At 47.9% G+C, this 15,830-nt stretch overlaps 1 protein-coding gene across 3 annotated transcripts in view; it reads left to right on the forward strand.

The window, feature by feature from the left end:
* Positions 1-14,587, forward strand: part of UNC5D (unc-5 netrin receptor D) — a 68,803-nt gene extending 54,216 nt beyond the window's left edge. For all 3 annotated transcript variants that reach the window (XM_064175646.1, XM_064175649.1, XM_064175647.1), the window contains 3 exons: positions 1,871-2,035; positions 5,478-5,656; positions 7,105-14,587. In XM_064175646.1, the coding sequence (XP_064031716.1) occupies positions 1,871-2,035; positions 5,478-5,656; positions 7,105-7,309 (549 nt within the window). In that variant the 3' untranslated portion in view covers positions 7,310-14,587. The remainder of the gene's footprint in view (positions 1-1,870; positions 2,036-5,477; positions 5,657-7,104) is intronic.
* The last annotated feature ends 1,243 nt before the right edge of the window (positions 14,588-15,830 follow it).

Consider the following 15,830-nt stretch of genomic DNA (forward strand, 5'->3'; position numbering starts at 1 on the left):
TTTGTCCTGGCCCTCCTGGAGGAGCAGATGCTGAGTGCTTGGCTTCCTGCCCACCATGTTCACAAGTGACTAGAGGGAACCCTTAAAAACTGGTTGGGTGTTAGAGAGGAAGAGGGTGTGACAAACACGTTAAGAAGACTAGCAGGCACCTTTTGGTGGGGGTAAAAGCAGCTGTCTTCCTTGCACTGTCTCTTCGAGGATGCGATGTCTGTCTGTGGAGCCATGAGATGATTTACATTGCCTCTGTCTGCTGGGAACTTAATTATGAAGGGAGGATAAACCCAAAAGCATTTCTGGAATACTTCAGCCACTCATCATTCCACCATGCTCTGCCTCCCTGTATTACGTTTCAGATAATTCTTTTCAGCTGAGTGATTCTTCCACTCTGAATGAAAGCAGAGATGATTACTCTGGAAAAATCTAATTACAGCTGCTCCACTTCTAATATTTTGCTAATATTTTCTTTATCACTGTTGGTGTCTTACTACTGCTACCAAGCCAAGATCTAAGCACAGAGCTGCTCATTATCCCTTAGAACATCATTAGAGATAGCCAGAGACACTGCAGCAGCAGCAGCAAACTGTCAGCTCTGCGCACAACGGTATTCTCCCTGCTTTAGTCTTGGCTGGACTTTGGAGTAAGGCCGAGGCTGATCTTTGAAGCTCTCTGTTCTCAGAGTAGTAGGGTTTTTACTACGTACACACCTTCCTGGCTACAGTGTAGAACACCTCAAAGGGCTAATAGCTGAGGTTAGTTTGGAAATAATAACTAAAATGTTCTGAAAATGTAGAGTTAAGAGACGCCAGTAAATGAGCTTTGGCATTTCAAAGCAATCCTCCAGCAGTTCTTTTTCCTCTGTCTTTTTCCACTACATGTTTCCATCCACTTCTAGGAACTCAAAGCAACCAGAGATGCCAGCAATCTCTGCTAGTCAGTTGCTGCAGCTGTCTGTATAGTGTTTGATGAGGGCATTCACCTCATAAACTGTCCCTGGCCAAAATAGGAGTCACTCAAAGTAGTTACAGAACGTAACAGGACAAAACTAAGCAGTAGGCTGCAGGTGACTCCCTGGGCCGGTGTGTGCTTTTCCCTAGGGATGGGACATAGCCACAGTGTATGCCCTGAGCTGCAGCCACAGAGGAACTGCAGTTCTGAACAGGCAGCTCCTGTGCTTCAGGTTGTGTAGTACAAGGTGATGGCAAGGAGACAGGGATTAGAGGAAGAGCTCTGAACCTCTGATCCCTGCCTAAGGGGAGTGAAGTGCATCTTTAAGTTTCATTTTAGAGACGAGTGTCTCATGATTTGTGTCACTGAATGCAGTCATAGAATGGTTTAGGTTGGAAGGGACCTCAAAGCTTGTCCTGTTCCCATCCCCCACCATAGGCAGCGACACCTCCCAGTAGAACAGGTTTTATCCAACCTGTCCTCGAACACCTCCAGGAAAGCAGCATCCACAACCTCCCAGGGCAACCTGTGCCAGTGTCTCACGACCCTCACTGAAATGAACTTCTTCATAACATCCAGTTTCAGTCTCCTCTCTGCTGCTAAAACCCATTCCTCCTCCTCCTGCCATTACAAGACCTTACAAATAGTCCCTCCCCAGCCTTCCTGTGGGCCACCATCAGATACTGGAAGTCTACTAAAAGGTCTCCTCAAAGCCTTCCCTTCTCCAGATCTGAGCTTTCAGCCAGTGCAGCCCCTTGGTGTTTGCCACCTCAGTTACCACTGGTCCTGCACCGAATTGCAGTGCTGTTAGTGAGAACACAACTGCAGGAAGCCATGGATTGTTTTTTTCCTGTTGTGTGACTGTCGCAATTCTCTCTCGCTCTCTCGTGCCTGCTGCCCTGCTCTGCTGGATCCATCCCCTCAGGAAGTCTCCTTCTCCCGCGTGTGGTGCAGCAGCTCCAAGCCGCTGCGCTGTGCCTTCTCCCTGGAGCGCTACAGCCCTGCCACCACCCAGCTCTCCTGCAAGATCTGCGTGCGGCAGGTCAAAGGCCACGAGCAAATCCTGCAGATCCAGACGTCCATTCTAGAGGTACTGTGGGCACTCCCTTCAGCTGCTAGCCTGGCTTGTGAGATGCAGTGCATCAGCCGCCTACTGGCCATGCTTTGGCAGGCTGCCTCCAGAAAGCTTATTCAGTCTTCTCTAAGGGGTTTATATGCTTCATTGAATGCCCACCTGCTGCACAGGCATGTGTCAACAGCCACATCCTGAAGAGCAGCTGTGGGTGCAGAGGGGTTCTGGTGTGGGCTTTTTTTTGGTCTTTGGGATACTTTTGCTATATATGCTGAAATTTCTTGCTGGCATACAAGATGTAATGGGAAAAAGCTAAGACATGAGGTGGTGGATAGTCCTCAAATGCACAATGCACTACTCTCAGACCTTTCTAGCGCCATGTGCTGTCAAGGATCCCACTGTGGTAAGATTGCATGATTTCAGGGATTTTATCCTTGCATGCAGATTATTTAGCTGCTAAATGAGAAGGCAAACAAAAGAATTTGTCAAAACCCTTGATTTGATTTATAACATTCCTCTTCTTTCCTTGCTTTCAGTTTGCCATTACTTCATCTCCGAGTAGAGGTGGTCTCTCTACTTGCTTTATCTGAACAGCTGGAAGAATCTTCTCTGTACATTTCCATTTTTCTTCATTTTTTCCTGCTTAGTTTTCCTGCTCACTGTTCATAGTGGCTGACTATTCAACTTTTGAAATGTTGCTCTGTCCTTTTTCTCTCTCTCTGTGGTTTCTTATGCCCTGCTCAAGACTCTAACAAGTAGAGACAGCCTGACAGCTTTCTCCTCCAGCAGAAGCCGAGCACAGAGATTCTGAAGCACTAAAAATAATCTTAGATTTGAGTTGGTGCTAAGAGTTTGCTTGGAAAAAAGTTTTGGAATAGTTTGCAGGGTGCTGAGAGGTGACATCAGGTGGGTTGTCTGCCTGCTGTCATGCCACTGAAAATACAGAATCACAGAATGTCAGGGGCTGGAAGGGACCATGAAAGCTTATCCAGTTCGACCCCCCTGCCAGAGCAGGATCACAGAATCATAGAATCAGTCAGGGTTGGAAGGAACCACAAGGCTCAGCCAGTTCCAACCCTCCTGCCACGGGCAGGGGCACCCTACCCTAGATCAGGCTGGCCACAGCCTCATCCGGCCTGGCCTTAAACACCTCCAGGGATGGGGCCTCCACCACCTCCCTAGGCAACTCATTCCAGTCTCTCACCACTCTCATGCTGAAGAAATTCATCCTCACAGCCAGTCTGACTCTCCCCAACTCCAGCTTTGCTCCATTTCCCCCAGTCCTGTCCACTACCTGATAGCCTAAAAAGTCTCTCCCCAGCTTTCTTGTAGGCCTCCTTCAGATACTGAAGGCCACAACAAGGTCACCTCAGAGCCTCCTCTTCTCCAGCCTGAACAGCCCCAACTCTTTCAGTCTGTCCTCATAGGAATGGCGCTCCAGCCCTCTGAGCATGCCCTTCTATGGACATGCTCCAGCATGTCCACATCCCTCTCCTCTTCTCCAAGCAGCACAGCCTCAGCTCCCTCAATCTCTACTCCTAACAGAGATGTTCCATTCCCTTCATCACCTTCGTGGCTCTGCACTGGACTCTTTCAAGCAGTTCTATGTCCCTCTTGAGCTGGGGAGCCCGGAACAAGACACAGTACTCCAGATGCAGCTTCACCAAGGCAGAGTAGAGGGGCAGGAGAACCTCTCCTGACCTACTAACCACAGCCCTTCTAACCCACCCCAGCATGGTATTGCCCCTCCTGGCCACCAGAGCACATTGCTGGCTCATGCTCACCCTCCCATCCACTAGGACCCCCAGGTCCTTTTCCCGTTTGCTGCCTTCCAACAGCTCAGTCCCCAAGCTGTACTGCTCGCTGAGGTTGTTCTTTCCCATGTGCCAGGCTCTGCACTCGCCCCTGTTGAATTTCATTAAATTTCTTCCTGCCTAGCCCTCAGCCTGCCCAAGCCTCACTGAATGGCAGCAGCACAGCTTTCTCTGGCAGCCACTCCACCCAGTTCGGTGCCAGCAGCAAACTCCTCCTGGAGCACTTCTGGGCACAGAGGGTGCTCTTGTGGCAGCTTTGCTAGGTGTGAAAAATAAAACAGCTCCAGTCAAGGCAGCTGTGATGTGTCCTACAGCACTGGAAACTTCAGCAGCTTCCTGGGTTTTTTTTAAAGATTATTGACCACCTTTGTTGATTAATGCAGATGAAAACTTCAGGATGAAAGATATCTGCCCACTGCTATATGTCCTCTGCAGAGAAAGCAGCAAGTAGAGAAAACCACAAACATCCTTCTGTACTCAGAATTCAGCCACGAAGTTTTCTGGTTCTTTGTTGTTATTCCATACAAAACTTCTGTCATTTTCTCTCTATCTCAACACAAGGTTGCAGCTGCCTTGTTTTTTTTTTTTCCTTCCCCCCCACCCCATCTCTCTTTTTTTGAAGGGCCCTATCTGTCCACTGGTCCCCAGAGCATGTTACAATATTGTCTTCAAATGGATGTATTGGTATGGAGGGGCTTTCTTGTGCCTATCTCCAAAAGTGATTGAACAGTCAGGAGAATTTGACTATAAAATAGATATACAAATAACAACTGAATCCTGGAATGTGCTCATTGCTCTGCAGTTTCCTCAACTAACCAGGCAGCAGCAGCTTATCTCACATGTGCAGGGTATGAGACTTTGCCACTGTTCTGCATATTTAATGTAAAAAGCCAGACCAGTGATACATCCACAGCCCCTCTGCAGAGATGGCTTTGGGGATGTGTCACAAATGTTGTGTGAAGAGGCCACGGCAGCATTGTTTAATATTTATGCTGCACTGAAACGAATGATGCATGGCAGTGTGACTGCTACAGGAGGCTGGCAGCAGGTCTGCAACAGGACCTGGGTTCCAAAGAGATTTTGAGTAAGAAGAGCTGAGGTACTTAGAAGAAGTCACAAATGTGAGGTTTGTCTGTGTTTTAGCCTTAAACAACCCAAGATTTAGACGCCCAAGTACTCCCATGGCATTCCCTCCACCAGTCACTGCCCCACGGGTCTTCACCCCAAAAACAGGAGGCCTGTGAAAGAGAAGTGACACTGTGCAAATGCCTGTGATGCTGCAGAAGTTCCTTCACAGCGCAGACAAATACCGCTTAGCTATTTCACTTTCTGGTAGCAATTCTTCAAGCTACAACTCAGGTTTGATTCCTTCTTCCTCCAGAAGCAGACTGGATAACTCCAACAGCCCTGTGTAGATGGGCTCACTGCAGGCAGATCCCTGCATAACAAGAACTGTCTGCACTCACAGATGTCTTGGTCCTGAAGAGGCGGTGCAGAAATCCTGTCCCTGTTCCCCATTTCTGAGCAGGGGTGTGGCAGGGACTCTTGGTGCCTTCCATCACTGTGCTGCAGAGAGCCTCCACAGCCTCAAGGCAGCTGGGCACCCAAAGCCCTCACTAACTGCTCTGCTTCTCTGTTCTGTGCAGAATGAGAGAGAGACCATCGCTTTCTTCGCACACGACGACAGCAACTTCCCTGCACAAATGGGTCCCAAAGCCTTCAAAATCCCCTACTCTATCAGACAACGAATCTGTGCCACCTTCGACACGCCCAACGCCAAAGGCAAAGACTGGCAGCTGTTAGCACAAAAAACCAGCATTAACAGGTAATGGAAGGCAGCTGGGAAAGGTGAACACTCACACAAGCAATGGCACTCATTTGCTGCTATGGTTTTCTTTGTCTGCTGATACTAAAGCTCTGTGCATGGTCATGAACGTTTTAACCTCAAGGATCAGCTCCAGTTCCTATACCCTCTTATGCAGGACTAGATGCTGGGAAGAGGGACTGCTTGTGCCCTGCCCTACCTGCTGGCTGCTTCTGAAGTCCAGTTCTTTCTTCTGGACACTTTGTACAGAAGAGCACAAGACCCATGAGAACAGGGCCTTGGTAAAGTACAAAACTCTGGAAGGACTTTGCATCATGGTGCACCATGAGAGCAACGTTTTGAAGGACAAATACTTGCTAAGCCTACTAATCACAGAATGAACCAGGTTGGAAAAGACCTATCACCTAACCCCTCTAATTAACTAAACCATGGCACTGAGTGCCTCATGCAGCCTCCTCTTAAACACCTCCAGGCACAGTGACTCCACCACCCCCCTGAGCAGCCCGTTCCAAAGCAAATCACTCTGTGAAGAACTTTTTCCTAATATCCAGCTTGAACCTGCCCTGGCACAGCTTGAGGCTGTGTCCTCTTCTTCTGTCCCTGGCTGCCTGGCAGAAGAGACCAACCCCATCTGGCTACAGCCTCCCTTCAGGTACCTGTAGAGAGCAATGAGGTCTGCCCCGAGCCTCTTCTTCTGCAGGCTGCACCCCCCCAGCTCTCTCAGCCTCTCCTCACAAGGCTGTACTCCAGGCCCCTCTCCAGCCTTGCTGCCCTGCTCTGGACATGTTCAAGCACCTCAGCATCAATGGTGCTTTCAGAACTGGTCCTTCTGGCCAGCATTTCTGTACCTCAAAATACGCAAGTCCCTTGTTCATTCTCCTCTTGCTAAACTGAGCAAGTGACCCTTGCTCACTCAGTTGAGGGGAGACCTCGTTGCTGTCTACAACTACCTGAAGGGACATTGTGGAGAGGCTGCTGCTAGTCTCTTCTCACAGGTAATTAGAGACAGAACAAGGGGGAATGGCCTCAAGTTGAGGCTGGGAGGATTTAGATTGGACATTAGGAAAAGATTTTTTCATGGAGAGAGTGGTCAGGGACTGGAATGAACTGCCCAGGGAGGTGCTGGAGCCACCAACCCTGGATGTGCTGAAGGGTCATTTGGTTCTGGGGCTTGGGGATATGGTTTAAGATGAATCTTGTAGAGTAGGGTTCTAGGTTGGACTTGGTGATCCTGAGGGGCTTTGCCAACCTGCATGGTGCTGTGATTCTGTGGAGAGTAGATGCACCTGTCTGTGTCCTTGTGAGGGTTCCCTCCCCTCATTTTATCTAGACCTGGCTGAAGGCGTTTGGCTTTCAAACCCATCTGCAGTGCCAGGCAGCACAGAGGGCACTGTCACACTATCTACTGTTCCTCAGCCTTTTTGCTTCCTTTTTCTCCCTCCATTCAGGAACCTCTCCTACTTTGCTACCCAAAGCAGTCCATCTGCAGTCATCCTGGACCTGTGGGAAGCTCGGCATCAGCACGATGGTGACCTTGACTCCCTCGCCTGTGCCCTGGAGGAAATAGGAAGGACACACTCCAAAATCTCAGACATCACAGAAACTGAGCTGGAGGAGCCTGACTTTAGCTACAGCAAAGAGAATGGACTCTAGTCACTTTTCTCCACTCAAGAACTGACGGCCAGCTTTGACTGACACTAGAGATTCTGGTTGGCAGGGAGGACACGAGGGGTTCTGCACAGTGAGTATGGAAACAGACACTCATTTCCACCATGTAGCTTTGAGTTGCAGGAGCAGAAGCAGCCCTAATTAAAATCACCTCAGTCACAAGGAAAAACAGGAGCTTCTCCCTGTCCTCTCCAGCTAAAAATTCATGTTTAACGTCAAAAACAAACCTACACATCTGCCAGTCCTGGGGCAAGAGGAGGTGAGACAGAGCCATAAAAGGTGAATGTGATGACATCAGGACGTATTTAGGGTATCAGTGCTGATGTGCTACCTAGTGAAAATCAGCCCACACAAACAGGGAGCATTTAGAGCCTCTGGAGGTTGATCCTAGCTGATGACTTTTTGTTCTGGGGGCCTTGAGTCCCCTTCCTCCTGCATCTCTCAACTCAGCACACCAAAAGAGTGGGTTTCAAATGTCATCATGTTGTCACTGCCTATCTGCTACAGGAGGACTGAAAGTCTGGACTAGTCCTGGTCCAGGTGTTTGAAGGAATTAGAAGATCTCCCAACAACTCTTTAATTGCTGTAATGCCTGTTCCAAACAATTCCCTTTAAAAAATTCAATCCCTCACCAAGGGTACATTTGCTGCAGAGCTTCTGCTGCCTGTTCTACTAACAAGGGACAGGACAAAGCCTTCTCTGGGAAACTAGTGTGTGTGAGAGGGAGGTTTGCTAAAGTTCTCAGTCTGCAAACATTCACTTAATCCAAAAATATTTATTTGGGGGTGGATTTAAGGAACCAAATAGCACACAGGAAACTGCCAGCCCTGTTTTGGCGAGTTCACACTTCAGGGTTTTTTTCTGTTACTTCATGTTCCTGGGGCTCAACTAAAAAGAAAAGGCAAAGTCAATCAGCAGCTTAATTTTGCTTCAGTTTCAGATAAAAACAACCACCACCACACGCTACTGCCAAGCTGGCTGTGTCACACCTGGGTTAGCTACAAGCATCCTGCATTTCCTACCACAACCAGGATCTAACTAGAGAGTTCTTCTTTTTTGTCTTTCATCCATTTCATCCAAAATGAATTTATTCCTTCAACTGAACCAAAAAGAGAGCTGTCCCTCTGAGTGTCTTAGTGAAACTGGTGCAGAGCCAAATTTAACCAGGCTTTTTACTACTATATTCTGCAAAACTAGTCTAGGTGCTCATTAGCCCTGGCCCTAGGCTGTCACTTTCAGAGACAGGAACACAACAATCACTAAAAGTAGGAACAGAAATGATACCTTAGGAGCTTTAAAATGCAAAGCATTGAAAATGAGCATTTGGGGTGGGGGCTACTCACAGAATCAACCAGGTTGGAAGAGTCCTCTAAGGTCATCCAGTCCAACCTATCATCCAGCACTAAGTGCCCCATCCAGTCTTTTCTTGAACACCTCTAGGGATGGTGACTCCACCACCTCGCCGGGCAGCCCATTCCAATGCCAATCACTCTCTCTGGGAAGAACTTCCTCCTCACATCCAGCGTGGACCTGCCCTGGCACAGCTTGAGGCTGTGTCCCCTTCTTCTGTTGCTGGGTGCCTGGCAGAAGAGACCAACCCCACCCAACTACAGCCTCCCTTCAGGGAGCTGCAGACAGCAATGAGGTCTGCCCAGAGCCTCCTCTTCTGCACACCCCCAGCTCCCTCAGCCTCTCCTCACAGGGCTGTGCTCCAGCCCCCTCACCAGCTTTGCTGCCCTTCTCTGGACACCTTCCAGCATCTCAACATCTCTCTTGAATTGAGGACCCCAGAACTAGACATTCCCATCTTCACAGGATCACAGAATGTTAGGGGTTGAAAGGGACCTCCAGAGATCATCCAGTCCAACCCTCCTGCCAGAACAGGGCCATAGCTCAGGTCACACAGGAACACATCCAGACAGGTCTGGAAAGTGCCCAGAGAAGGAGGCTCCATAACCTCTCTGGGGAGCCTGCTTCAGAGCTCCATGACCTGTACAGTAAAGAGATCCTTCCACTTTGGCCAGGAGCAGCAGGCTCAGCCACAGGGTAGGTACTTGGTGCAAATACGTAATAATCTGAAAGCATTTCTGTAGCCAGCCCTGAAAAGAATGGTGAACAGGTCTTAGTGTAGGACTTGGCTGCCTCTGGCTTGATCTGAAGTTGCAAAACTCACTGCTTTCCCAGCTCAGCAGGCTGGAACAGCCGTCGACTTATAAAAATACTTAGACTTCCCCAAACATTTTCTGCACTTTAGGATTTCATGCAGCCTGACAGGAGAGTTCCTGTTTGCACTGGGAACTCATAATGGCTGCAAGCATATTTAAGACCCAGACAAAAATACCAGCTTCTTTGGCAGCAAGCTGTCACTGTTTTCAGCAGCACATGGCTCTATCTGTGTTTGAATTGTATTTCTAGTGACTTCCAGTCCTCCTCCTCAGAAACCTGTTCTTCATTGGATAAAATGTCATGAATTTAGAAGAAAAAGAAAAAATAAGGAATGGCATGCACAGAAAAGCAGTGGAGCTGCTGTTGTCTAGGAAACCAGCTCCAGTCACTCTACAGCATTAATTTGTTCTCAGCTTCCCCTCAAAACACAGAATCACAGCATCATGCAGGTTGGCAAAGCCCCTCAGGATCACCAAGTCCAACCTAGAGCCCTGCTCTACAAGATTCAGCTTAAACCATAGCCTAAGGCCCCAGATCCAAACGACCCTTCAACACATCCAGGGTGGGTGACTGCAGCACCTCCCTGGGCAGCTCATTCCAGTCCCTGACCACTCTCTCCATGAAAAAGGAAAAAGTGACAAAGCTTCTTACAGTGCCAGAAAAGAAACTGTTCAGTGTGGAGTCCGAGGTAAGGGCTACAAACCCACCTTGGCCACATGATGCAGTGTTAGAGGATCCTCTCACATTTCATTTCCACTCCCACTCCTGTATGGGCTATTCTGTGAACATTCTTGCTACTATTCTGTATCATTTCTTCTTCCCTATGTCCAGCAGGAGGAGGACAGAGAGCTGCTGGAGCAAGTCCAGAGGAGGCCACAAAGATGGTCCAAGGGCTGGAGCAGCTCTGCTCTGAGGACAGGCTGATGAAGCTGGGGGTGTGCAGCCTGGAGCAAAGATTCCAAAGGGACCTTAGAGCTGCTTGCCAGTACCTGATGGGCTCCTCCACAAAGGCTGCAGAGAGACTTTTTCATTGAGGGTGTCTAGAGACAGGCCAAGCTGAGGGAGAGCAGGGTTAGACTGGATCTTAGGAATAAGATGTGGTGAGACTGGAATAGGCTGCCCAGAAAGGTTGTGGCTGCCTCCTCCCTGGGGATGTTCAACACCAGGTTGGATGAGACCTTAAGCAGCCGAGTCTAGCTGAGGGGTGTCCCTGCCCACAGTGGGCAGGTTGGAGCAGATGATCTCTGAGGTCTCTCCCAGCCTAAGCCATTCTGCGAAGATTCCAGCCAGCTGCCCTGACTCTGACACGGTGAAATAGCTATTTTGATTTTGCATCACCACAGAATCTACTCCAGTTTACTTTCATCTTCCTAAGCATGTTTTTCCCCCTCAGATATTTCTTTGTTCTGAGTCATTTCAGACCAATAGCTGCATTTTTAAAATGACTTACAATTATGTCACTCAAATGGTCCAGGCTCCCAGCCCCACCAGGCTGCAGCACTCTAAAGCTAAACTACAGAGTTTTAGTTTTCTTTTTTTACAACCCCTGCTTTTGAAGTTTCCCCAGTTTACATCCAAATCCTTTATGCCACCAGGAAAAGGAAGCCTGCTCTGAAGATTTAAATTTGACTTCAGTTACCAGAGCAAGTCCCATAAAACCCGGATGTTCTCCCACAAAAAATTTCCTGGCCTTTTTGGTAACAGGTGGAAAGTTATCCACACCATTCTCCTAAAATACAGGTGACCATTCTGGTTGTTAATTTTTCTCCCTGGCAGCAGCAGTTCTCCTCCCCTACAGTGCCCAGCTTGTGTTCAGTAGGCTAAGAGAAGCTTATCCAGTGTGAATCACTGGAGGATGGATCCTGTCCTAGGACCAGGAATTAACATCAAACCAAAGGGCTGTTCTTAATTTGCCAGTTGGAAGGTAGTGCTGCATGAGAGGTGTAAAACTTTCAGTGGCCAATCCCAGATCATATTCTCTACTTCAGTAGTCAGTGGAGCTGTCAGTGAGGAACTGTTGCAGATTTTTTTCCATGATCAGGGCTCAGTTATTTTTTCCCCAGTCTTTTTCTGCCTGTAAAACACGATTTAAGCAAAGGGCTGCATAGTCCCTTGGCTGGGTGTGGTAGTTTGAGGGATCTTGGGTCTCCCTTAACAAAATGCTAGGGTCAGAGACCATCCCAGGGGGAGGGACCTGAGATACAAAACTATTCAGAAGGAAAAGGTGAAGAATCTTTCTGCCTCCCTAATCTAGACATAAATTAACTGAGTGGAAAACAGGAGGCTGCTTCTAAGTCTCGAAGGGTTCAAGGCTGGGTTGGATAGGGCCTGGAGCAACCTGGTCTAGTGGAAGGCGTCCAGACAGCACCTGCAGCCACAAATAAAACTCAATACACTGAATGATGATTTTAACCTGGTCTAGTGGGAGGTATCCCTACCTGCAGCAGTTGGAACTAGATAATCTTCAAGGTCCCTTCCAACCCCAACCCATTCTAGGAATCTGAAGATTTGCCTTTCCAGCCTTTCCTTGACTCGTTTGAATTGTACTCAATGACTTCTCCCATGTTTTACACAGCAGCAGAAGTGGTTTAATGTGACTCACTGAAAACCTTTTCTACTTTAAACCTGCTGAGGAACATTTCTGAGGGGCTGCTCATTTCTGGTTCATGCTTTGGTAGAATTACTCCCCAGACACTATTCCTGCTTCAGAAGAGGCTGGCAAGGTTTCCACAGAACATGGCACCAATATCCTTTCTGGGATGCATAATGATTGCCTAGGGAAAATGGCTTAAAATAGGAAGGACTCCTGAGCAAACAGGAACCTAAACCACTGCCACACCACACCTGTAGCCACAAATAGAACTCAGTATACCGGAGAAAGATGATGAATGATTTTAACCTGGGCTAGTGGGAGGTGTCCCTGCCCATTGGCAGGGGGGTTGGAACTGGCTGATCTTTAAGGTCCCTTCCAACCCAAACCATTTGAAGCTTCTACTGATTTTTCTAATATCTCCCAGTCTAGCTCTCTTATTACCAACACCAGCATAAATGGGGGCCAAAATCTCCTTTCTCACGTGTACAGTGGTACATCAAATGGCTCTAAGATTACAGACTCACTTAGAGAGTCAATCACTGGCTGGTGACAGTGTCTGCAGCGCAGAAAAGTGAACAGATGTTCTGCTTATTACCACAAGTGAAGAGATATCTGTCAGTATTCCGTGTTCACTGTTCTGTCCAAACAGAAACTAGATGTCTAGGAATTTGCCACTATAGATTTCTTTTGTATTAGAGGTGACTAGTGCAGGCTCTGCTAGTGTTTCTCGTCTGGGGCTCGGGTGGGTAGGGGTCTGTTGTAATTTTTCAAGCTATTGCAGAAGCTGCTTTTAACCTAAGCTGTTCAGTTGTCTTGAATAACTGGTTTGTGCTTCACAAGGGAATCCAGGTGAGCCAGGATTCAATGGGTAGCCTCCTTGCCTTGCTGTCACAGGGTAACTAGAGCTGAAGTCACTTGTGATAACTTAGCTGCGGGACAGGGAGCTTAGATGCCCCCTTCCCCGAACTGTAATGTTGTGTACTGTAACCTGCCAAGATTAGACACTCACCTCCTGTAGAACCGTGGTTTTGTCAGCAGCTGCTTAGTTTGTCTGCCCCTGGTGTGATAACCGTGGTTGAGAATAGAATGTACTTCTGCAGATTTGAGAAGATGTCAAAGCCTTGTGTTATCTCTCTGGTCTCTGTATATAAATCTTATTGTCTAATCCCAAAAGGGAAATGTGTAGCACAAGAGGAAGTTGGTTAAGGGGGTTCTGCACCAAGCCTGGAGGGCTGGGGGAAGACACAGATCTAAAAGCAAGAAGGTTTTCTACTAACCTCTCACTTGGAACTGACTGCAGCTTGGGGTTTGCAGTTGAAAACAGGTGTAAAACCTGGTATGTCCATACTGAGCTTTGGAAGATGAACCTCATGGTGAACTCTTCAAGCAATTCCTTGCTCTTCCCCCATTTGTTGCACTGAAGTTGGAGGGAGGAAGATTTTTACACGAAGCTGTAAGACTTCAGTCTGAACCCCAGCTCCCATTGCTGAACCTCACAACGTTCCCCATGCACCAGTAAGCAGCACACACACATATTCCAGCCTCACTGGGGATGTGGCCTATGCATACTTCTGGTGTGTACTTGGGAAGAGCAAGATGTCATCATGTTTGTGAGCTGGGAGATGCAGCTGCCTCCTCCCACCTCAGGTGAGTTGATGCCCACTGTGATTCTCCTGATCTGGATTTGGTAAGCATACATCTTTTGTCAGTTTGGATGAAGTCAGGTGTGCTGCTGGTCAGCCTGGTGAGACCTGGACCAGCCTTACAGCTGACTAGAGCTAACTGAACAATTTCAATTGCGTTCTCAGCCACCCAAACTCTTGACCAGCAAAACAGAGGGAGGGGTGACCTCAACCTAATCAAATACAGAATAAACAAAGACAAAAAACCCCATACAGAATAAACAAAGCTAAAACCCCACAAGTATTCTAGAGACCTATTTTCTCTTCTGCTCCTTTATTTTTGAAATGAATTTTCTGGAAATGTTGGTTCTTGCTCATCTGACTTGCTCATTCTTCCCTCCCTCCACCCCCTTCTCCCCACGGTTTCAGTGTGTTTAGGACTGAAAAAAAGAGCAGAGGTTGGAATGCTTTCTTTAGTATGAAGGTGAAGGAGTAGGGAAGAGACAGAAGAACATGAAATAAATACAAACAAAAGCATGGCCTTGGCTTCATACCACACTTTCTGTGCCTTGTTCTATCAATGTAAATTCTGAATGTTGTACAGTAAAATACTTGGGAAAGAGACTCCTTGGAAAAGGCTGCACTGGCTTCTTTTTTTTTCAGCACATGTACATATATAAATATCTATACATATATATATTTGGTAATGCCAAACAGCTGTGTTATATTGTACTGGGAAACCAACCAAGCGGAATAAGGGACAGTTTGGATGTTTTATGTAGAGTTTGCAGAAGTTGTATGGCTCTAGCCTTTTGGAGAGAAAAATGTACAGAGGTAAATTACTGCATATGTTATTTATGAATAAAGAGTCTTTTACTGACATCTTGGATTGCGCTCTGAGTGGCAGTTTAATTGCTGTCATCAAATGAGATGTTTTGCTTGGGAGGGTTTTGGATGCTTCACTGCTTTTACAGTGAGCCCTGCAAAGGAGTTTGTACTGGAAAGCTGTGTTCTTGGGGAGCTTTTTCCAGAGCACCTGTAACAGCTGTAGGAGGATGAGCAGGACTGAAGTTTACCCTTTGCTGACAGCACCAAATCCCCTCAAGTATCTCACCCTGCTTTCATTCTAGGCTGTACTACATCCCAGAGAGTGCCAGGTAGCTGCATGCTGTTGAGGAGCTATCACCAAGCCGTTGCAATCTGACAAGGAAGGGGGCAAGGGAAGACAACTGTCATCACAGCTCTCAATGACCTCTGAGATTAGTAAAGAACCTGACATTAGAATCATAGAATCAGTCAGGGTTGGAAGGGACCACAAGGATTATCAGGCTGGCCAGAGCCCCATCTAAACTGGTCTTAAACACCTCCAGGGACAGCGCCTCAACCACCTCCCTGGGCAACCTATTCCAGGGTCTCACCACTCTCACGGTGAGTAACTTCTTCCTCACATCCAGCCTGAACTTACCCATCTCCAGCTTTGCTCCATTCCCCCCCAGTCCTGTCACTCCCTGTTATCCTGAAAAGTCCTTCCCCAGCTTTTTTGAAGGCCTTCTTCAGATACTGAAAGGCCACAAGAAGGTCACCTCAGAGCATCTTCCTCTCCAGACTGAATAGCTCCAACTCCCTCAGTCTGTCCCCACAGGAGAGGTGCTCCAGCCCACTGATCAACCCAGAGGCCCTCCTTGTAATGGGGGCTCCAGAACTGGATACAGTACCCGGGGTGGGGGTATATTGCTGCTACCATATTGAGACTGATTCACAGAATGGCTCAGGCTAGAAGAGACCTCGGAGATCATAGCACCACAGAGCTTGGCAAAGCCCCCCTAGGACCACCAAATCCAACCTAGAACCCTACTTTGCAAGATTCACCTTAAACCATCTCTCTAAGCACCACATCCACATGACCCTTCAACACCTCCAGGGTGGATGACTCCAGCACCTCCCTGGGCAGCTCATTCCAGTCCCTGACCACTCATCACCTGCTGCAACCTTCTGGTCCCTACACAGATAATTGGTCTTGATAAATCCCACTCTGTCCTTGGCACTGCCAAAGCAACATCTATTATTCAGCTTTTTTGCTAGATGGAAGCTGCAAACCCTCTCCCTGTGTATACACATCCTGGCA

Source organism: Pogoniulus pusillus, chromosome 42 (genome assembly GCF_015220805.1).
Source record: "Pogoniulus pusillus isolate bPogPus1 chromosome 42, bPogPus1.pri, whole genome shotgun sequence".
Classification (NCBI taxonomy): domain Eukaryota; kingdom Metazoa; phylum Chordata; class Aves; order Piciformes; family Lybiidae; genus Pogoniulus; species Pogoniulus pusillus.